Source organism: Pseudorca crassidens, chromosome 12 (assembly GCF_039906515.1).
Source record: "Pseudorca crassidens isolate mPseCra1 chromosome 12, mPseCra1.hap1, whole genome shotgun sequence".
Classification (NCBI taxonomy): Eukaryota; Metazoa; Chordata; class Mammalia; order Artiodactyla; family Delphinidae; genus Pseudorca; species Pseudorca crassidens.
In genome coordinates, this window is record NC_090307.1 from 54,166,045 (window position 1) to 54,188,531 (window position 22,487).

Here is a 22,487-nt window from a genome sequence, read left to right on the forward strand (position 1 = left end):
AATTATACAAAGAGATACACTTAAAAACACTAGTAAATCAAATAGAATTCCAAAAAATGTTCAAGTAACCTACAGAAAGACAAGAAGGAAAACATGGGACAAAACAAAATGGGAGGCTTAATTCTAACATATCAGTAATTATATTAAATGTAAATTAAATGCAACATCAATTAAGATAGATTGTCAGAGTAGCTTTTTTAAAATTACCTACCTGTATGCTGTCCAGCAGAAACTCTCTTCAAATGTAACAATATAGCCAAGTTAAAAGTAAGAAGATGGAAAAATACATCATGTAAGCATTAGCAAAAAGAAGGCAGCAATGGCAATATTGATATCAGGTGAAGTAGACTTTAGGACAAAGAAAATTACCAGGGGCAGAGGGACATTGCAGAATGACAAAAATGTCAATCCTCTGAGAAGACATAACATTCCTAAATTTGTATTCATCAAACAGAAGAGCTACAAAATATGTGAAGCAAAAGCTGATAAAACTGAAAGGAGAAGTAGACAAATCTGCGATTACTGTTGGAGACTTTTTAAATGCCACTCTCTAGACAGAGGATCAGCAAACATATAGGAGAACTCAGCCACACCATCAGCCAATAGGATCTATTCAACATTTGTAGAGACCCCTCCACGCAGCAACAGCAAAGGACACATGTTTTTCGACACATGTTTTTCTAAGCAAACTTCTCCAGATTTCAAAGAATTCAAAGAATTAAAATCATACAGAGTGTGTTCTCTGACCAAACTGTGACCAAACCAGAATGAATAACAGAAAAGTATCAGGCAAATCTACAAACACGTGGAAACTAAACAACACAGTTCTAAATAATCTATAGGTCAAAGAGTCTCAAGGGGAATGAAAAAATACATTGGAATGTTAATTATATCTCATAAAGTTATTTTTCAAAGTTATGGATCTTCATCTTTTAAAAATATTTGAGGGCTTCCCTGGTGGCGCAGTGGTTGAGAGTCCGCCTGCCGATGCAGGGGACACGGGTTCGTGTCCCGGTCCGGGAAGATCCCACATGCCGCGGAGCGGCGAGGCCTGTGAGCCATGGCCACTGTGCCTGCGTGTCCGGAGCCTGTGCTCCGCAACAGGAGAGGCCACAACAGTGAGAGGCCCGCGTACGGCAAAAATAAATAAATAAAAATATTTGAACAATGAAAATGAAAATAATACATCAAAATTTGTGGGATGCAGCTAACATAGTGCTCTAAGGGAAATGTATACACTAAATGTTTACATTAGAAAAGACGAGAAGTCTCAAATCAGTTATCTAAGCTCCTACCTCAGGAACCTAGAAAAAGAAGAGCAAAATAAACCCAAAGCAAGGAGAAGGAAGGAAAAATAAAGAGCAGAAGTCAGTGGAATTGAAAACAGAAAAATAATAGAGAAAATCAGTGATAATAAAAACCCAGCTGCTTGGAAAGATCAACAAAATTGACAGTCCTCTAGCAAGATTGTCAAAGGAAAGAAAGGACACAAATGATCAGTATCAGGAATAAAACAGAGCATATTCCTACAGACTCTACAGATAAAAAAAAAAAAAAAAAATTCTTAAGGAAATACTATAAACAGTTCCAAACGAGTAAGTGTAATATTTAGGTGAAATGGACTAATTCCTCCAAAAATACAAACTGCCACAACTCACACAATGTGAAATACATTATTTGAATAGTCCTATATAACTATTAAAGTGAATTCATAATTTAAAAGCTCCTCCAAAAATTAATCTTCAGGACAGATGGTTTTACTAGAGAATTCTACCCAGTGTTTTTTTAAGATTTTTTTTTTGTGATGTGGACCATTTTTAAAGTCTTTATTGAATTTGTTAAAATATTGCTTGTGTTTTATGTTTTTGTTTTTTGGCCCCAAGGCATGTGGGATCTTAGCTCCCTGACCAGGGATCGAACCCCGCACCCCCTGCATTGGAAGGGGAAGTCTTAACCACTGGACCGCCAGGGAAGTCCCTATCAAGTGTTTTAAGAAGAATTAACACCAATTCTACACTCTCTCTTCTAGAAAATATAAAAGAAGGGAACATTCCCCAGTGAATTTTATGAGGCTAGAATTACCAAGATACCAGAGTCTAGCAAAGACAGTACTACAAAGAAAACTATGGATCAGTATCCCTCAATCATGGCCAGCTGATTTTTGACCAAGGTGCAAAAGCAATTCAGTGGAGGAAGGATAGTCTTTTTAGCAAGTGGTGCTGGAGCAATTAGGTATTCATAGGCCAAGATATGGACCTCAACCTCAGTCTCACATCATATGCAAACATTAACTTAAAACAGACCATAGATTTAAACAGGGACATAAAAAATATAAAACTTCTAGGGAAAAAATAGGGGAAAGTCCTTGGGACCTGCAACTCGGTGAAGAGTTACACATTACACCACAATTATGATCCATATAAAGAAAAAAATTCAATAAATTGGACTTCATCAAAACTTGCTCTGTGAAAGACCCTGATAAGAGGATGAAGATCTGTAGACTGGAAAAATGAACTGTTGTTATACACAGCAACTTGGATGGATCTCAAGGATATTTTGTTGAATGTAAAAAGCTAATCTCAAAAGGTCCACAGTGTATGATTCCATTAATATAACATTTTCAAAATGGCAAAATTATACAGATGGAGGACCTCCTGTTGGTTGCCAGGGATATAGGTGGTGGGAGAAGTGAGGGATGCATGTGGCTATAAGTAGTGGCTGGAAGGAGGTCATTGTGCTGATGGAACAGTTCTGTGTCTTGATTGTGGTGGTGGTTACATGCATCTACACATGAGATAAAATGACATCGAACTACACATGTATGCTTTATACCAATATCAATTTCCTAATTTTGTTATTGTACCATTGTTAATAATGTAACTATTAGGGGAAACTGACTGGTAGGGTACATGTACTGTCTTTGAAACTTCTGAAATGTAGAATTTTAAATTTCAAAATTTAAAAATGAAAAAATAAAAGAATGATAAAATCTTACAATTGGAAAGATTTTGGATGATCTCTGTCAAATTTTACTAAATTTCTCTGACATCATCTTACTTAAAAGATGGATTTCACTTAAAAATGGAAAAGCCCAGAAAAGCACGCACTGTAAAGGAGGTTTGTCCAGCGTGGAGTCTTAAAGATAAAAATGAAGCATCAAAAGCAGAATATGCTGATAGTGGTAACTCAGAAACAGAAGATAAATTTTTTTAAGTTGTGGAATTTGGAGTATTTTTTTTCTTTAACCCTCCCCTCCCCTTAGTTTCATTTTCTAAAATAAATATTTCTTTCATTACTCTTTAATATGCATTAGTAGGTACATACATAGAACATCTTAAGAAAGGTAAGTTGTTACAGAGATTGGGAGGGGATTAAGGGAGACCTCATACAGGGACTGGTGAACTTATTATAAACACTGTAACCTTTGGTATCATTTGAGTTTTGCACCATTTAATTATCAAATATGTAGTTATCTGATTCCTTTTATATTTCATGTCTTAAACTTTAGGATTGTAAATAAACCAAAATATTGGTAATATAATACAGTGTGTTCATCTTAATGTGTTTGAATACAATGTGTTCGACCTTCAGTCTGACAAGATTCATAGGGTTTTTTATACGCAAGGATTTTTTTTAAATCTTTGAAAATTTTGTATGTCTAGTTAAAATAAGGGGATTCTCACTGTTTTCTTCTAAGGCAAGCTAATTCTACTATTAGAAAGTTGTTGTTGTTAGGAAGTATTATCTGATTTTGAAACCAAAATATCTATCTTAAGTAATTGTGTACTTTTTAAAAAAAGAACAGAGTATTCCCTTGAATAAATGAGGAGTATTAATTGTAGTGGTAACTGTTCTCATAATTTAGGGGAATCAAAGAAGAAACCTAGAATCTACAGTGTCTCAGATTGAGAAGGAGAAAATGTTGCTACAGCATAGAATTAATGAGTACCAAAGAAAAGCAGAACAGGAAAATGAGAAGAGGAGGAATGTAGAAAATGAAGGTAAATTGTTACTTCCTTTGAAAAACACTGGAATTTCTAACACTATCTTGAGGTCTTCGTCTTGAGGTTGTTTTAAATTTAGTGCCTGTTATATATTTTTGAAGCCACGGTCCTAAGACACCTCATGAGCTAAATACCCATGTCCCAAAATTTATTTATAACATATTAGATTCAGTAGTAATGTTTTAGCTAGAGTACTGATTTTTATCCTTGGGTGTATATTGGAATTTCTTGGGAAACTTCAAAGAAAACTAATGCCTAAACTTCAGAAATTCTAATTTAATTGATCTAGACGTGTAGACTGGGCATTGGTATTTTTAATAAGCTCTCTAGGCACTTCTAACAAGTAGCCATATTTTAGAACAACAAGACTAGAATTTTTGATATTAGTGTTACAAATTTAAAATAGCTTTCTACATCCTTTGATCCAGTGATTTCACTTCTAGAAATTTATTTCACATATACTTGTGCACATGTATACTGATACAGAAACAAAGCTATTCATTTTAGAATTGTTTAAAATGGCAAAAATTATAAACAATGTAAATGTAATCAGTGGTATAATAAATTTTAGTATATATGGTAGAATACTATGCATTTTATAAAAGAATAAAGTATCTCTTGGGCTTCCCTGGTGGCGCAGTGGTTAAGAATCTGCCTGCCAATGCAGGGGATATGGGTTCAAGCCCTGGTCTGGGAAGATCCCACATGCCGTGGAGCAACTAAGCCCGTGAGCCACAACTACTGAAGCCCATGCTCCTAGAGCATGTGCTCTGCAACAAGAGAAGCCACCTCAATGAGAAGCCCGTGCACCGCAACGAAGAGTAGCCCAACTAGAGAAAAGCCCTCGCACAACAATGAAGACCCAAAGCAGCAATAAATTAATTAATTAATTAAAAAAAAAAGAATTTAGGGCTTCCCTGGTGGCGCAGTGGTTGGGAGTCCACCTGCTGATGCGGGGGGCGCGGGTTCGTGCCCCGGTCCGGGAGGATCCCGCGTGCCGTGGAGCGGCTGGGCCCGTGAGCCATGGCTGATGGGCCTGCATGTCCGGAGCCTGTGCTCCGTGGCGGGGGTGGGGGGCCACAACAGTGAGAGGCCCGTGTACCGCAAAAGGAAAAAAAAAAAAGAAAAAAAAAATTTAAAAATATTTTTTAAAACAGAATAAAGTATCTCTTTATAAACTTATAAAAGAATCTCTAAAATGTATCTTTACCAAAAAAAGTATAGATTGTTTAAAACAAGATTGCTTATCTATATATGTTTAAGTGTGTGTGTGTGTGTGTGTGTGTGTGTGTGTGTAGAATGCACGTGAAAACATATATATATATATATTTGTGTTTTTATATATTAGGGTATGGATACACAGACTATCTTAGGAAGGATATGCAAGGAATTAGTAATAGTTGTTGCTGGGGAGGAGAGCCAGAGGGGCTGGGAGACGACGTGAAGGGAGAAAGACTCATGCTATACTATACACCATTTGGTACCTTTTGAATTTTGAAGCATTTTATTTAGTTAGTTAGTTACATCTTTATTGAAGTATAATTGCTTTACAGTGTTGTGTTTCTGCTGTATAATAAAGTGGATCAGCTATATGTATACATATATCCCCATCCCTCCTCCCCCGTGAGCCTCCTTCCCACCCTCCCTATACCATTCCTCTAGGTTGTCAGAAAACATCGAGCGGATCTCCCTGTGCTATGTGGCTGCTTCCCACTAGCCATCCATTTTACATTTGGCAGTGTATATATCTCAATGCTACTCTCTCCCTTCGTCCCAGTTCCCCCCCGCCACCCCACCCTGTGTCCTCAAGTTCATTCTGTATGTCTGCGTCTTTATTCCTGCCCTGCCACTAGTTGAACCATTTTAAAAATAATTGAACTAATCAAAGATTTGTACTATTCAAAAATAGGTAATATTTAAAATTAGCTTTATATAATTTCACGAATAGATTAACCTTTATGAAAGGAATAAAAGAATTTAAAATATTACAGCAGTGGAAACATCTGTTTTTGCATTCTGTATTATAAAACAGTGCTCTACTTTTTGATAAATTTAAAATGTAGGTACTTCCAAGTTGGAATATGGACCTAATATAGCTGACTTTTATGGCCTAAGACCAAATTTCATTTTTTAAAAGGGATTTATATGTTTCCTCTATGAAAACTTACATATTATTCCTTCATTTTCTAGTTTCTACATTAAAGGATCAGTTGGAAGACTTAAAGAAAGTCAGTCAGAATTCACACCTTGCTAATGAGAAGCTGGCACAATTACAAAAGCAGGTAAGTTTTTGGAGTGAGGTTTTTTTTTTTAAAATCAAAATTTAAGTTTGATTGTGTTTTGGTAAAAAACTATTTTCTTGCTCTCTTTTTTAATTAGCTAGAAGAAGCCAATGACTTACTTAGGACAGAATCAGACACAGCTGTAAGATTAAGAAAGAGTCACACCGAGATGAGTAAATCAATTACTCAGCTAGAGTCCCTGAATAGAGAATTGCAGGAGAGAAATAGAATTTTGGAGAATTCCAAGTCACAAATGGACAAGGATTATTACCAGCTGCAAGCTGTATTAGAAGCTGAACGAAGAGACAGAGGTCATGATTCTGAGATGATTGGAGACCTACAAGGTAATATTTTTTCTTACTCTGGTAAAATAGACATAAAATTTACTGTTTTAGCCATTTTTAAGTATACAGTTCAGTGGCATAAAATACATTCACATTGTCATGCAACCATCACTACTGTCCATCTCCAGAACTTTTTTTATCATTCCAAACTAAAAAATCTATACCCATTAAATCTATACCCCATTTCCCACTCTCCCCAGCCCCTGGTAACCACCATTCTACTTTATGTCTCTGAATTTGACTACCTCATAGAAGTTATTATTTATCCTTTTGTGTCTGTCTTATTCCAGTTAGCTTAATGTCTTCAAGTTTCATCCATGTTGTGGCATGTATCAGAATTTCTTTCCTCTTCAAGGTTGTATACTGTTCCATTGTATTTATACCATATATACCACATTTTGTTTATCAATGGAAGGTAATTTTTTTAATTTATATATTTTTTTAATTTATATTTTATTTTTAATTGTAGCTAAAAACATAAAATTTACCATCTTAATTTTTAAGTGTGTAAGGTAATATATTTTTGATCATATTGTCCTCATAAAGAAAATGACCTTGGCCCCCATACACTGTTGGTGGGAATGTAAATTGTGCAGCCACTCTGGAAATTGCCAAGATAGGGAAACAACCTAAATGTCCATCAACAGACGAAAGGATAAAGAAGATGTGGTATATATATACTACAGAATATACTACTCAGCTATTAAAAAAAGAATGAAATTTTCCCATATGCAGCAACATGGATGGACTTGGAGAGCATTATGCTAAGTGAAATAAGTCAGAGAAAGACAAATACTGTATATCACTTATATGTGGAATCTAAAAAGTACAGCAAACTAGTGAATATAACAGAAAAGCAGGCTCACAGATATAGAGAACAAACTACTGGTTACCAGTGGGGGGAGGGGCAATTAAGAGGTACAAACTACTAGGTATAAAATAAGCTACAAGGATATATTGTACAACCTGGGGAATATAGCCAATATTTTATAATAGCTGTAAATGGAGTATAACCTTTAAAAATTATGAATTACTATATAGTACACCTATAATTTATATAATATTGTACGTCAGCTATACTTCAATAAAAAAGAAAGTGACCTTGCTAATACTGGAAATGGTTAGCATTCTTTCTGTTTCAGGATAATTTGTATCAAATTGTAATTTCTTCACTCTCTCAGGCACCCTTGTGATGGAGGTAATGTGAATATTTCCAATTTTACAGCCAGTTACTGAAAAGTTAATTTTTTTTTTTTTTTTTTTTTGCGGTACGCGGACCTCTCACTGTCCTGGCCTCTCCCATTGCGGAGCACAGGCTCCGGACGTGCAGGCTCAGTGGCCATGGCTCACGGGCCCAGCCGTTCCACGGCATGTGGGATCTTCCCGGACCGGGGCATGAACCTGTGTCCCCTGCATCGTCAGGCGGACTCTCAACCACTGCGCCACCAGGGAAGCCCTGAAAACTTAATTTTTAAAAGTGCCCAATTCACAAAAGTCTTACTCAAAGTGGAACTAACCAGGCAGAGAAGATTATCACTATTAAAACCTGGGAATTCCTCATGCATTGTTGGTAGAAATAGAAATTAAACTGCAGAAAGGGAATCCCATTGCAAATAAAGAATTCGGTACTTGGAAAGGTTAGGACTAGAGATATCAGCAACCTTTGTGGTCTAAAAGTTTCCTTTTAGACTCACAAACTGTTCATGGTAATAAAATCATTTTGTTTTCAACAAGATTCCTGGCTTCCACTTCTCACATTTTTTTCTGTTTCTGTCAGCATCAGCATCCATACTACCTAATCAAAACAGATATGCATGGAAGTTGCCAGATCTTTCAGGGAAAATTAGGGGGTGGGATAGTCCATTTTAACCTAAGTCACAGGATGTGAACATAGTTTGGGGTCTCATGGGCCTTGATGATTAGCTGTAATTCTGTGGAGAGAGGTCGAGGTCAGTTTTTGGACTTTGGAAACAAATTAGGATCTCCCATTCGTTCTTAGCTGAGGAGTGCTCTGCAATCTTATTTCTCAGGGCCTAGGCTTAAAATAGATCTGAATATAACCAAGAAAGTATCCTCATTATATATATTAGAAAAAGCCTCATACTCCACTTCCTTAAATTGCTTCTCTAGGCCTCTTCATATACAGCTTATTAGCTGTGTGCAGGTCACTTCTTCTGCTTTATTTATAAACCAAGAAGATTAGGTGACCCCTATAAATTCTTTCAATTCTAAAATTCTTTAAGTCTGTGATTTTCCAGATAACGCTGAGCTTGAAGTGCTTGCTTTCAAGGACGAGACCATCATTATGTGTTCATCAGCAATGGTTTTAACTGACTCTGTTGTTTAGATATTGGTGAAGTTAAGGAAGATTCATAGCATGACCTATTGTTGATGTTTATCCTTTTTCAATGCTTTCTTTAAGGTTTATTTTTTAATTTAAATGTGACTCAAAGTTCACACACATTAAAAAGCACAAAACTTATATGAGCCTCAACATACAAGGTGCATTGTGGTAAAACATGCACACACGCAAACATAAAATTTTTACGTTGATTTTTTTATGGTTCTTAAGACATTTCAGATCCCTCAGGTATAAATTTCTCATAGTTTGGGAGGCTAGCCTTGTGGCACAGTAACAATTGTTGCCTACTTGAATGCTCTCCATGTACACTATTGAGCAGAAGCTTCTTCATGTGTTTGGGAAATGACTTCCCAAATATAATTGGATAGTATATACTTTAGGTTTTGTGGGCCACATACGATCTCTGTTACATATTCTTCTGTTTTGCTTTTTATAACCCTTTAAAAATGAAAAAAACATTCTTAGCTTCATGTCTATAGGGAAATAGGCTGAGGGAATAGTATATCATAGTGTAATGCACTTTTGTTTTTAACTGTTACATGGGCATTTGGAAATTGTGTAAGTTTTTTACTTGGTATGTTTTTGGATTTGACTTTTGGAAGAAAAACAATAGGTCCATTTTCTAATCTAACCAGTTTTCTAAGACTCCATTTATTCTTTGTGTCTTTGATGATTTGCCAAATTTTGAAACATATTTTAAAAGTTAACACTATGACTGTAGTCTTTTTTCTCATAGCCCCCTTGTATTTCTAACAGCTTTTTTTATATTGTTTTATTGAGGTGAAATTCATATAACATAAAGTTAACAATTTAAAAGTGTACAATTCAGTGGCATTCAGTACATTCACAGTGTTGTACAACCACCTTGTCTATCTAGTTCCAAAACATTTTCATTAACCCAGAAGAAAACCTTGTACCCATTAAGCTTTCCTTCCCTATATGCCCCTCTACCTAGCCCCTAGCAACCACCAATCTGTTTTATATCTCTGAATTTACTTGTTCTGGATATTTCATATAAATGACATCATACAATATGTGACCTTTTGTATCAGGCTTCTTTCACTTAGCATATATATATATATATTTTTTGCTGTACGCGGGCCTCTCACTGTTGTGGCCTCTCCTGTTGCGGAGCACAGGCTCCAGACGCGCAGGCTCAGCAGCCATGGCTCACGGGCCTAGCTGCTCCGCGGCATGTGGGATCTTCCCGGACCGGGGCACGAACCCGTGTCCCCTGCATCAGCAGGCGGACTCTCAACCACTGCACCACCAGGGAAGCCCCACCTAGCATATTTTTAAGATTGATGTTGTACCATGTATCAGTACTTCATTCATTTATGGCTGACTAATATTCTATTGTATGTATGCACCACATTTTGTTTAGCTGTTCATCTGTTGATGGACATTTGAGTTGTTTCCACCTTTTGGCTATTGTGAATAACACTGCTATGAAATTCGTTTACAACTATTTATTGGAATACTTGTTTTCAGGTCTTTTGGATATCTAGGTGTAGAATTGCTGGGTCATGTGCTGATGCTGTGTTTAACTTTTGAGGCACTTCAGACTATTTTCCACAATGGCTGCATCATTTTTTGTTCCCACCAGCATTGTACAAGGGTTTCAGTTTTTCCACATCCTTGCCAGTACTTGATATTTAACTGTTTTTGGTTATAACCACCCTAGTGGGTATGAAGTGGTGTCCCACTGTGGGTTGGACTTTAATTTCCCTAATGAGTAATGAGGTTGAGCATCTTTTCATGTGCTTATTGGACATTTGTATATCCTTTTTGGAAAAATGTCTGCTCATGTCCTTTGTCCATTTTTTAATTGGGTCTTTTGTCTTTTCGTTGTTGACTTTTAAGAGTCTGGTTACTAGACCTTATCAGGTGTGTGATTTGCTAATATTTACACCCCTTCTGTAGTTTGTCTTTTCATTTTTCTAGATAATGTCCTTTGATGTACAAAAGTTAATTTTGATGAAGTCCAGTTTTGGGGTTTTTTTTTAAATTAATTAATTTTTTGTCTGTGTTGGGTCTTCGTTTCTGTACGAGGGCTTTCTCTAGTTGCGACAAGCGGGGGCCACTCTTCATCGCGGTGCGCGGGCCTCTCACTGTTGTGGCCTCTCCTGTTGGGGAGCACAGGCTCCAGACGCGCAGGCTCAGCGGCCATGGCTCACGGGCCTAGCCGCTCCGCGGCATGTGGGATCTTCCTGGACCAGGGCACAAACCCGTGTCCCCTGCATCGGCAGGCAGATTCTCAACCACTGCGCCACCAGGGAAGCCCGATGAAGTCCAGTTTAATATATGTTGCTTATGCTTTTGGTGTCATATCATAATACATTGCCAAATTGAGGATCATGAAGGTTTACCCCTATGTCTTCTTCTAAAAATTGTATGGTTTTAGCATTTATATTTAGGTCTCTGACTAACTTGAGTTAATTTTTGTATATGGTATGATGTGTAGGGGTCCAATTTCATTCTTTTACATGTGGATATCTGGTTGTCCCAGTACCATTTGTTGAAGAGACTACTTTTTCCCCCACTGAATGGTCTTGGCATCCTTGTTGAAAATCAGTTGGCTCTAGGTATACAGTTTTGTTTCTAGATTCTCAGTTCTATTCAGTTGGTCTATATGTCTGTTCTTAGACCAGTACCACACTGTTTTGGTCACTGTAGCTTTACAGCAAGTTTTGAAATTGGAAGTTTGAGTTCTTCAGCTTTGTTGTTCTTTTTCAGTGCTGTTTTAGATATTCCAGTCTGCAAGTAATTCCATATGAATCTGAGGATCTGCTTTTCCATATCTTCATAAAATATCTTTGGAGTTTTTATAGGGATTGCATTGAATCTATAGATTGCTTTGGATAGTATTGCCATCCTAACATATTAAGACTTCTAATCCATGAACACAGGATATATTTCCGTTTATTTTGGTATTTAAAAAATTCATTTCAGCATTTATTTATTTATTAGTTTCAGTGTACAAGTCTTACACCTCCTTGGTTAAATTATTCCTAGGTATTTTGTTCTTTTTGATGCTGTTATAAATGGAATTATCTTAGTTTTCCTTTTGTATTGTTTATTAAGTATGATGTTAGCTGTGGATATTTCATAATACCCTGCTTTTGTATATTTTTAATGCAGCGTTGTTTGGTGTGTTAAGGTTTTATGACTTCTGTATCTTCTTACTGGATTAAAATTGTATTATAGATGATATTAAATATATCTGACCTTGAGGGGTTTTTCCCTTAATTTGCACTTTCCTGTTGTATCTTGCCCGTTTATTTATTTATTTGTTTGTTTATTTATATATATATATTTTTAAATTTATTTGTATTTTTGGCTGCGTTGGGTCTTCATTGCTGCGTGTGGGCTTTCTCTAGTTGCAGCGAGCGGGGACTACTCTTCCTTGCGGCACGCGGGCTTCTCATTGCGGTGGCTTCTTTTGTTGCAGAGCACGGGCTCTAGGCACACGGGCTTCAGTAGTTATGGCGCATGGGCTCAGTAGTTGTGGCTCGCAGGCTGTAGAGTGCATGTTCAGTAGTTGTGGCACATGGGCTTAGTTGCTCAGAAGCATGTGGGATCTTCCCGGAGCAGGGATCGAACCCATGTCCCCTGCATTGGCAGGCAGATTCTTAACCACTGCACCACAAGGGAAGTCCCCATTCCTTTGTTTTTAATTTTTATATATAGTTGATGGGCCTCAAATTTAGATAGTAGATTTCATATTTGGGGATTTTAACATATTTAGATTTTTCACAGTGAGTTTTTTTTGTTTCTGTTTTTGAGACTTAACATATCTGTACATATTAAAATAAATAAAAAATATGTATCTGGAAAAATTTTCACAGCATGAACACACCCATATAGAAACTGAATATTACCAGCAGCCCAGAAGTTCCCTTGTACTTCTGCTTAGTCACTAACCCTTTTTCCCCAAAGTAATCACTGTTCTGACTTCTAACACATAAGTTAGTTTTGCTTGTTTTTGAACTTTTATATATGGAATCATGCAGAAACAGTCCTTTGTTTCTGGTTTATTTCATTCAACATTGTTTGTGCGGTTCATCCGTATTGTTGTATATGGCAGTAGTTTGTTCTTCTTGCTGTATAGTACTCCATGTATTTTGTATGACCACTGCAATTTATCAGTTATTTTGTGGTCATGTCTTTTAAATCAGATATTCTGATTGCTTCCATTCAGGGATTATTATGAATGATGCTGATATGAACTTTCTTGTACATATTCTTTGGTAATCATACATATGCTTCCTTTTGGTATATACTTAGAAGTGGTAGAACCATAAAGTATATTTAGCTTTAGTAAATACATCCAAGTATTTCAAAGTAGGTTCACCAGTTTACATTCACCAGCAATGTATGAGCGTTCTGGTTGTTCCACTGCCTCCTCAAGGATAGTACTCATCCCCACTGAGTTTTGTCAGTCTTACTGTTTTAGCCATTCAGGTGGTGCCTGATGGTATTTCCTTAGGGGTTAGTTTCCATTTCCCTGGTGTCCGAGATTGAGCAGCTTTTCACATGTTTATTGGCAATTTGTGATATGCTCTTCAAGTCTTTTGCCCCCCCCCTTTTCTTATTGGATTGTTTGCTTTTTTCTTGTTGGTTTGTGGGAGTCCTAGATATTAGTCCCTTATCAAATTTATGTACCATAATTATCTTCTTCCACTCTGTGGTTTTCCTTTTCACTCTTAAATCCTGTCTGCCAATGAACAGGAGGTCTTACTTTTCTTATTTTTAATGTAGTCCTATTTTTTTTTTCTTTTGTGGTCAGTGCTATTTAGTGTGGCCTGTTGAATTCTTTGATTAAATCATGAGGATATTATTCCCTATTTTCCTCTAGAAGCTTTATTGTTTTGATCTGCTTAGGTTATGATCCCTGATATTTTGGTTCTTATTCCTTCTACTGTGTGTGTGTGTGTATATATATATATATATATATATTTTTTTTTTTTAATGTGAAGCTTTTTTGCTTTCATGTATTGTACAGACAAGTTATAGTTTCTTCCTAGCATTTTTTAAAAAATACAATAAATGAGGAAAATAAAATATATTTAACATACCTTTTATAAAGTTACTAGGACTCTAATGAATTCAACCCATATATTTTCATTACTTTGTCTTCTTGAGAGTTGGTTTATATGAACAACTTCTACACAGAAATTCAGTTTAACCTGAGTATATTATCTTTCTACAGATTTTAAAAACCTATTATTTATTATAAATACAGGAAGAAGCATTTTTTAAATAGCACTTTAACATTTAAACATCTTGCCATGTTTGCTTTATCTCTCTCCATACAAACACACACATTCTCTGTATTTTTGCTCAACCATTTGAAAGAAACTAGCAGGTGTTTCTTTCTCCTATATGAAAATATTCCTGTGTGAACAGAATGCCACATTGCCTGTGTGTGTAAATAAAATTGCTTCATTGCTCTCTAGATCCTAGAACTAGCCTACCAGACAAGCCTTATCACGTGCCAAAGATTTAATATTCATTTGTTCATTAAAGAACTACTTCAGGGGCTTCCCTGGTGGCACAGTGGTTGAGAGTCCGCCTGCCGATGCAGGGGACACGGGTTTGTGCCCTGGTCCGGGAAGATCCCACATGCCACGGAGCGGCTGGGCCCGTGAGCCATGGCCGCTGAGCCTGCGCGTCCGGAGCCTGTGCTCCACAACGGCAGAGGCCCCAACAGTGAGAGGCCCGTGTACCAGAAAAAAAAAAAAGCAAAAGAAGAACTACTTCAGAAACAGTAAAATATAGGAGGCAGGTTGAGTGTCTTGAAGACTTTGGCAAGTACTGCAAGTTAAACACTAAACTTTAAGAAGTACAAATTTTTTCCGGGTCTTTTAGGGTGCTTTATCCATTTCCCCGTCAAATCTTAGGCCACATTGAATCACAAAATAAGAAAATACGTTTCTACTTTTGAACTAGACAATATAATTATATTCATATATGTTAGATTCTGCATGTATTAAATTGTGTTTATTAAGTACTTATGCATTAAAAACAAAACGTAAAGCATATCTTAATGAGTAGAGTTTCTAAATATGTGAGTTGCTACCATTGCATGACATGAGCATCAGGTAGGTTAACACTAAGCTTTGTTAGAGGACTTGAATTCCTTAAAACTTAGTTTCTTTAGTAATGGAGTTTTTCTTCATTAAGTTTAAGAGTAATTAAACACTTTTCAGAATGTCTGATACATAAAAAAGCACTTAAATACTTGCCTTAATTAACATGGGGAAAAGAGCACTCGATTAGGACTCAGATCTGATTTCTGGACGAAGCTCAGGCTTATCTCTTTGACCATCTGTAAAATGAATATATACTAGATGATCTCCAACTAGAATTAACATTTTTATCACTATGTATTGTAGTTATTGTATATACTGCTAAGAAAACACTTAATAAATTTCTGTCTGATCAGGAGATTTTAAACTTTTTTTATCTTAATGATAATGCTGGGAAAAAAAGATTTCTCTTTCAATGACTATGTGACTTGAACTTTTTTCTTGATAGCTCGAATTACATCTTTACAAGAGGAGGTGAAGCATCTCAAACATAATCTTGAAAGAGTGGAAGGAGAAAGAAAAGAGGCTCAAGACATGCTTAATCATTCAGAAAAGGTAAATGATTTAACATATACCAATTATGAGATAGTATTTACTGATTATCAGATATTATAAGATGGTTTTATAAAAGATCATTCATTCCTAATCTTTATACGTTTACATTTCTAGAAATTTTTATTGTTGGTTGCTGTGTGGAGGTGTATGTGGGTCTTAATTTGGGCTTTTTAGGGTGTTATTTTTTGTTTTGTTTGGTTTTGTTTGTGTTTTTGGGGTTTTTTTGGCAGTACGCGGGCCTCTCACTGTTGTGGCCTCTCCCGTTGCGGAGCACCGGCTCCGGACGCGCAGGCTCAGCGGCCATGGCTCATGGGCCTAGCCGCTCCACAGCATGTGGGATCCTCCCGGACCAGGCACGAACCCGTGTCCTCTGCATCAGCAGGCAGACTCTCAACCACTGCGCCACCAGGGAAGCCCTAGGGTGTTATTTTTATTTGTTTGTTTCTACCCTTGAAGGGTATCAGATAACTGATATTATCTGATCATCACAAATTGCTTTGGTTTGGGGATACCTCTTCATATAGAATTTTTCCCCCATTTTTTGTACATGGGTAAGATGAAGATGCTGAACCTTACTAATTATGAAGAAGGAAAACAAAGGATTAGTATGTAGTAGACCATGTGTGCCTTTTCCATTTCGTTAGTAAGAGTTAGCAAAATAGTAAAGAGCATACATAATGTAATTGGCCTTTGCATGTAGAATTTTCATAACAGTCAAAAATTGCCATTGGTTATCCTCTGTCCTTACCTTGCTAAGAAAAGGATTAAATAGGTAATATGCAGATTTAGCTTACCTCCCTGAAATGTTGTAGGTTTACTAGATCCTCAGATAAATGATCAGAAAATTCACCACTTATCTTGTCCTTTGGACATGTTTTGTGTCATTCAGAATAACTTTTTGATGTTTAAGTCTGGTATAAGTTTGGAAATAGGATGAAAGAAGAAGAGTAGAAGTATCCAAACAGGAATGGAATACATGTTGACATTCTTTTGTCAGAACAAGGTAAATCTAGGTGTAGATGCAATTGTAAATAGAGATCAGTTTTTTTTAATGGTAGCAAACATTTTTAAATGAACTGAAGAATTGTCCTATTCATTTCTGATCCTTGCAGTGAACCCTCCTGAACATAACAGAACTCTGCCCTGCCATCAGCCATGGCTAATGATTCACATGGGGAGGGGTGGGGGGTAGAAAAAAGGTGATATTTTGCTTTTAATTATATGTGCTTATTATGATTTTTAAAGTAAGACATTATAGATGGTGTGAAATATACAAGAAGTATAAAAATAAAGCTGTGTCTTGAATAAAAGTATTTAAGTATATATGGTGTAACATTTCAAGCCAATGTGATTCATGTATTATCTCTTATGGGATATTAATTAATATAAGATTTAATGATGTGCCTTTTGCACAGCATAGTATATGACTCTCATTCTCATTTTACAGGAAAAGAATAACTTAGAAATAGATTTAAACTACAAGCTTAAATCATTACAGCAAAGGTTAGAACAAGAGGTAAATGAACATAAAGTAACCAAAGCTCGTTTAACTGACAAACATCAATCTATTGAAGAGGCCAAGTCTGTTGCAATGTGTGGTAAGTGTCAGTTTTAATATTTTCTACATGATTAGTTTTTAAATAATGCCAACAAAAATATTTTGATCAAATTTTATTGTGTAGTAGTTTAAACTCTTAGAAATTATAAATGATGATCTAGGAAAAGTGTGCCTTCCTTTTTTGATACCTTCCATTTTTTAAAATGACAATTTCACCTGCTAGTTCTCTTACTCTACCATTCTCTACTCCCTATACTACCCTCTACTCCCTGTAAGAGTCAGTGGATTCTTATTTCTCCCAGTTTTTCAGCCCTTTCCTTAGTTTTCTTCGAGATCCATTCTGGAACTCATTGTCTGTTAATTCATCTGCTTTCTTGCTCTGTACCCTCAACTCTCTCATTCCTTTGTATTTCCACTCTGTTATGCCTCTAAGCACAATAGATCTAGATCAGACTAGCCGGCCACTTTTCATTGCTTCAAATAGTTCTTCAGATGGATGTTATCCCAATGCATTGTCTCCAGCCTCAGGTGAGCTGTCATTTTTATATATGTCACTCATATTAAATAGGTAATATGCAGATCAGTTTTTCTCCTAAACTTTTATTTCTCTCCTCAAGCTTCCTATGCCATTTCTTTATCACTTTAATTTTAGGTGAACATTCTCCTATTTCAAAAAGAAATTGCGAAATCATAGATGTGAACCCCTCAGAATCTAATTCTCTAACTTAATCAACCTGTCTTACTACTTTACCCATGTTCATTATCTTCCTTCTCATCTTAGAGGAGGGTGATCCTCTTCCTGTCCTTGCTAATATGTTCTAGCTGTATTCAGATCTAGCCTCTTATCTCAACTTATTATTTCTTTTTCTCCTCTTTATTCTCAACCTTTTTTCCTCCACTGAATTTCTTCCTGTTGTAAACATGTACAAATCTCTCTCATCTTAAAAAAAAAAAAAAAAAGACAAACCCTTGCAGCAACCTGTGATCCTTACTAATTGCCACTGTTTTATTCCATTCATTTATAGCCAAACTTATAAAAAGATGTCTTCCTTTTCTTCACCTTCTACTCACTTCTTAACCTACTGTAACCTGGAAATGTTACCTGGCGCCTTAAATTCAGTTTATTCAAGGGAAAACGTGTGACCTTATCTATCAGACCTGCCCTTACTCCTATTCTGACTGTCTTGGTTAACGGCTGTCTAGTTTTTATGAGCCCAGGCTTGTAATCAGACAAATCTACTTTGCCTTTTAGCCACTCTGTATTAAAAAAAAAAAAAAAAAATTAGGTGGGAAAATGCATCTAAACTGCCTGTACATAAAAAGCTTTCAGTAAATGGGAGATATTATCATGGTTATGGATGATGGTATTCAACATCCAGGGGCCCAAGCCAGAAATCTGGGAATTATTCAGGAAGCTCCATTCTGATGGTTTCTATTTTGTCACCTAGAGGACAGTCTGAAAGTGAGAAAGCAGACTTATTAAGTTTGAAACCTGATGGTGCAACTTAAGAGTTGCAGGACCCTAGAAAATTAACCTTCAGAACCTTAGTTACCGTATCTCAAAAAGGGAACCTCACTGTAGACTGATATCTTCTGATAATAATTAAAATAGGTATTATACTATCACGGAATCTTGTCTGAGTTGCATAAATTAAAGTTTGCATCACAGCCTTAAGCTTCGGAAACTTTTCTGGAACTATGCCAGGTATAGATTAATAACCACAATCTTATTTTTCTACTTTTATCTGAACTACCTCCATTCTTCTCCTTAGATACTCCACTCTTTTCCAGCTATACTTTCACCTTCTGGTCTGAAAATGGCACTGAATAGTCTCTCAGATCATTGGGCAAGGGATGGATTTGGGAGATTCGTTATATTTTATGACTCTCTTCCTTTAGAGATCCCACTATACAAATAATTCATAATGTTAGAACTTCTATTTTTTTTTTTTTTTTTTTTTTTTTACGGTGTGCGGGCCTCCCACTGTTGTGGCCTCTCCCGTTGCGGAGCACAGGCTCCAGATGCGCAGGCTCAGCGTCCATGGCGCATGGGCCAAGCCGCTCCGCGGCATGTGGGATCTTCCCGGACCGGGGCACGAACCCATGTCCCCTGCATCGGCAGGCGGACTCTCAACCACTGCGCCACCAGGGAAGCCCAGAACTTCTATAATTAATAGCTCTAAAAGAGTCCCAGGATAAAAACAGTAGGGATTTTTGGCACCTAGGTGTCTTACACAGCCCATGAAAGTGAAAAGCATGTCTTTGTCTTTAAATGTATGTTTATAACTTTTTCTTTCACAGAGATGGAAAAAAAGCTGAAGGAAGAGAGAGAAGCTCGAGAGAAGGCTGAAAATAGGGTTGTTCAGATTGAGAAGCAATGCTCCATGCTAGATGTTGATCTAAAACAATCTCAGCAGAAGCTAGAGCATTTGACTGAAAATAAAGAAAGGATGGAGGATGAAGTAAGAAAAATAATACTAATTTTGTTCATCTTATAAAAGAGAATATCATTGTTATGACTAAAAAGTCATTATCTATAATTTAAACAACATGGTGGAGATTTTAATAAAATAACTTATATGTATCTGTGTTCACTGCTGTAAGGTCACCACTATATCCCTAATTCCTAAAATTTTCATCTTCGTATAGTGAACATTCACACCATAGGTTCTATACCATTTTGCACTGTGACAGTACAACTGTAAAGAAGTGTCACAGCTCCTCCCCTGAAGAAACTGACCATTTGCTTTTTAAGAGAGAGAGAGAGAAAAAAAAAAAAACTTCTTTATTGTCAGGTATCCAGTAATCCCCAAGAGGAGCATTGTTTTTAGATTTCAGAAGAAGCATTAAGCTGTGGAGTCTTGCTTGAAAGACTTGCTTGAAAGCAGTAAATAAAGAGATAAAATGATATTATATCCTAGTGATTGGTATATGTACTTTATTTATTTTTAAAATTTATTTATTTTATTTATTTATTTTTGGCTGCATTGGGTCTTTGTTGCTGCACGTGGGCTTTCTCTAGTTGTGGTGAGCGGGGGCTACTCTTCATTGCAGTGTGTGGGCTTCTCATTGCAGTGGCTTCTCTTGTTGCGGAGCACAGGCTCTAGGCACGCGGGCTTCAGTATTTGCAGCACGCGGACTCTGTAGTTGTGGCCCACGGGCTTCGTTGCTCGGCGGCATGTGGGATCTTCCTGGACCAGGGCTCGAACCTCTGTCCCCTGCATTGGCAGGCGGATTCTTAACCACTGCACCACCAGAGAAGCCGGTATATGTACTTTAGAAATTATAAGACTAAAAATAATTAGTTCACATATGTAAAAGAGTAATTACTGAATGCTTAAGGAGATAGGTAAGTGAGGGACAAAAAGCGACTTGATCAAACCAGGAAAGGAGAGACATATTGAGTAGTCATGGGGGAAACCTGGAGGGCAAAGTATTGATAGTTTTTAAAACTATAAAGCTATAGATGAAAACACTCTTTCAGGAAAAGTAATCTGGTAGTGGTATATAGAATGGACAAGAAAGAAGAGAGATTAGAGATACCTAATAGAGCCAGCATGCAGGAAGAATATGTATTGAAAATTTGGGAGATAATATTCAGTAATTTTAAAATGTAACTTTTGACCACGTGTTATCTGCCTAGCCCTGTGCTAGGAGTTGGGGTATGGAATAAGACGGCTATGGTCTTGACTTCTGTGGAACTTAGAACCCAAAGGGAAAGACAGGTATTAAAATTGAATTACAAGCATGACATATTTAAAGAGGACATACCAAGTAGGAGTGTTAGGACTAATCACATCCAGGAGGTAAAGGAGGCCTCACTAAGGGTTTGGCATTTAAGAGCTGAAGAAAGAATAAATGAAGAGGGAAAGACAGAGAATAGCCTGTGCAAGAACTGTGTGGTGATGGAGAGTTTGTCACACTGGAGGATCTGAGGAGTATGTTTGGATTCAGAGAATGACCAGTGATAATGCTAGGAAAGTAAACAGAATAGATCATGAAGGGCACTGTAACCACTGTAAGAATTTTTCGTTTATTAGTCCTAACGCCTAATAAGTACTTGATAAATATTTATTGAGTTGAACTAAATATATATTCAATTTGTTTTATAAACTCTAGAGGGTTGTAGATTAGAGTACAAACATTTATGAAAGAACAGGTAAATTTAAATACCATTTAGGAATGTCCCCCCAAAAGTGACTTTTATCCTCACCTTTTCCAAAATTTCCATACAGGTTGGGGTACAAAGAAACCAGATTTCTTTTCCCTCCAAGATCTCACATCTGAAATTTGGGAATTAATTTGATTTAACAGTAAATTCTGCAGTAATAAATGCATAGAACAGTGGAGACTCATTACAATACTAATATTTTCTACTTGTATAAGGAATTATAATGTACTTGAGATTTGATTAGTATTCTTTCAAATGATGTCTAATAAATTACTAAAGAGATTTACAATCCCAATTATTTTTCTCATTCATAGGTTAAGAATCTATCCCTGCAACTGGAGCAGGAGTCAAATAAGCGACTTTTGTTACAAAATGAATTGAAGACCCATGCATTTGAGGCAGACAATTTAAAAGGTTTAGAAAAGCAGATGAAACAGGAAATAAATACTTTATTGGAAGCAAAGAGATTATTAGAGTTTGAATTAGCTCAGCTTACAAAGTAAGTTTCAGAAATAACATTCTTGATTTCTTTCTTTTTTGTGTTTAGCATTTGCTTATGTGTTTCATATTTTATGTGTGTATAGGTTATGTTCTTAGAGTTTGTGAAAGGAAGATTTAGGAAAAAGCATTTAGAAAAAATAAAAGAATTTATTTGCAAAGAAGGTTTGCAAGGGAGCTCAGGCTTTGGAAAGACAGGCTTACTAAATAAAAAACACAGTTATTTAAAGGGGAAAAAAAGGACATTATCAAGACTAGTGACTTTACAATATCTGTTTATGGTAGGAAAAACACAGTTTTCTCATATGATTTTCATATCTATGAAAGTCATCATGTTTCTTCACACTAGAATTACAAAAATGAGGAATAACCTTATTATTAAGGATTTAGTACCTTACAGAAAATGTTTAAGGTTTCTTTATTTTAGAGACTAGAATTAGACATGATGGCCCTGTATTTGTTTGTTTGTTTGTTTTATTTTGTTTCTTTGGTTCATCTCAAAGTGCAAAATGTTCTTTTTCTTCTATTCTGAGATGTGATGTGCCCGCTTACTTGAAATGGGGACAAAGCAAGGTGTCAGTATGACTTTCAGAATTTGTATAAGGACATGCTTCAGAAATT

At 36.3% G+C, this 22,487-nt stretch overlaps 1 protein-coding gene across 3 annotated transcripts in view; it reads left to right on the top strand.

Annotated features, from left to right (window-relative positions):
• The window catches only part of ROCK1 (Rho associated coiled-coil containing protein kinase 1), a 147,470-nt gene that overhangs the window by 95,228 nt on the left and 29,755 nt on the right, over positions 1–22,487 (top strand). For all 3 annotated transcript variants that reach the window (XM_067699556.1, XM_067699555.1, XM_067699557.1), the window contains 7 exons: positions 3,866–4,001; positions 6,195–6,286; positions 6,384–6,630; positions 15,533–15,639; positions 17,087–17,237; positions 19,499–19,659; positions 21,683–21,867. In XM_067699556.1, the coding sequence (XP_067555657.1) occupies positions 3,866–4,001; positions 6,195–6,286; positions 6,384–6,630; positions 15,533–15,639; positions 17,087–17,237; positions 19,499–19,659; positions 21,683–21,867 (1,079 nt within the window). The remainder of the gene's footprint in view (positions 1–3,865; positions 4,002–6,194; positions 6,287–6,383; positions 6,631–15,532; positions 15,640–17,086; positions 17,238–19,498; positions 19,660–21,682; positions 21,868–22,487) is intronic.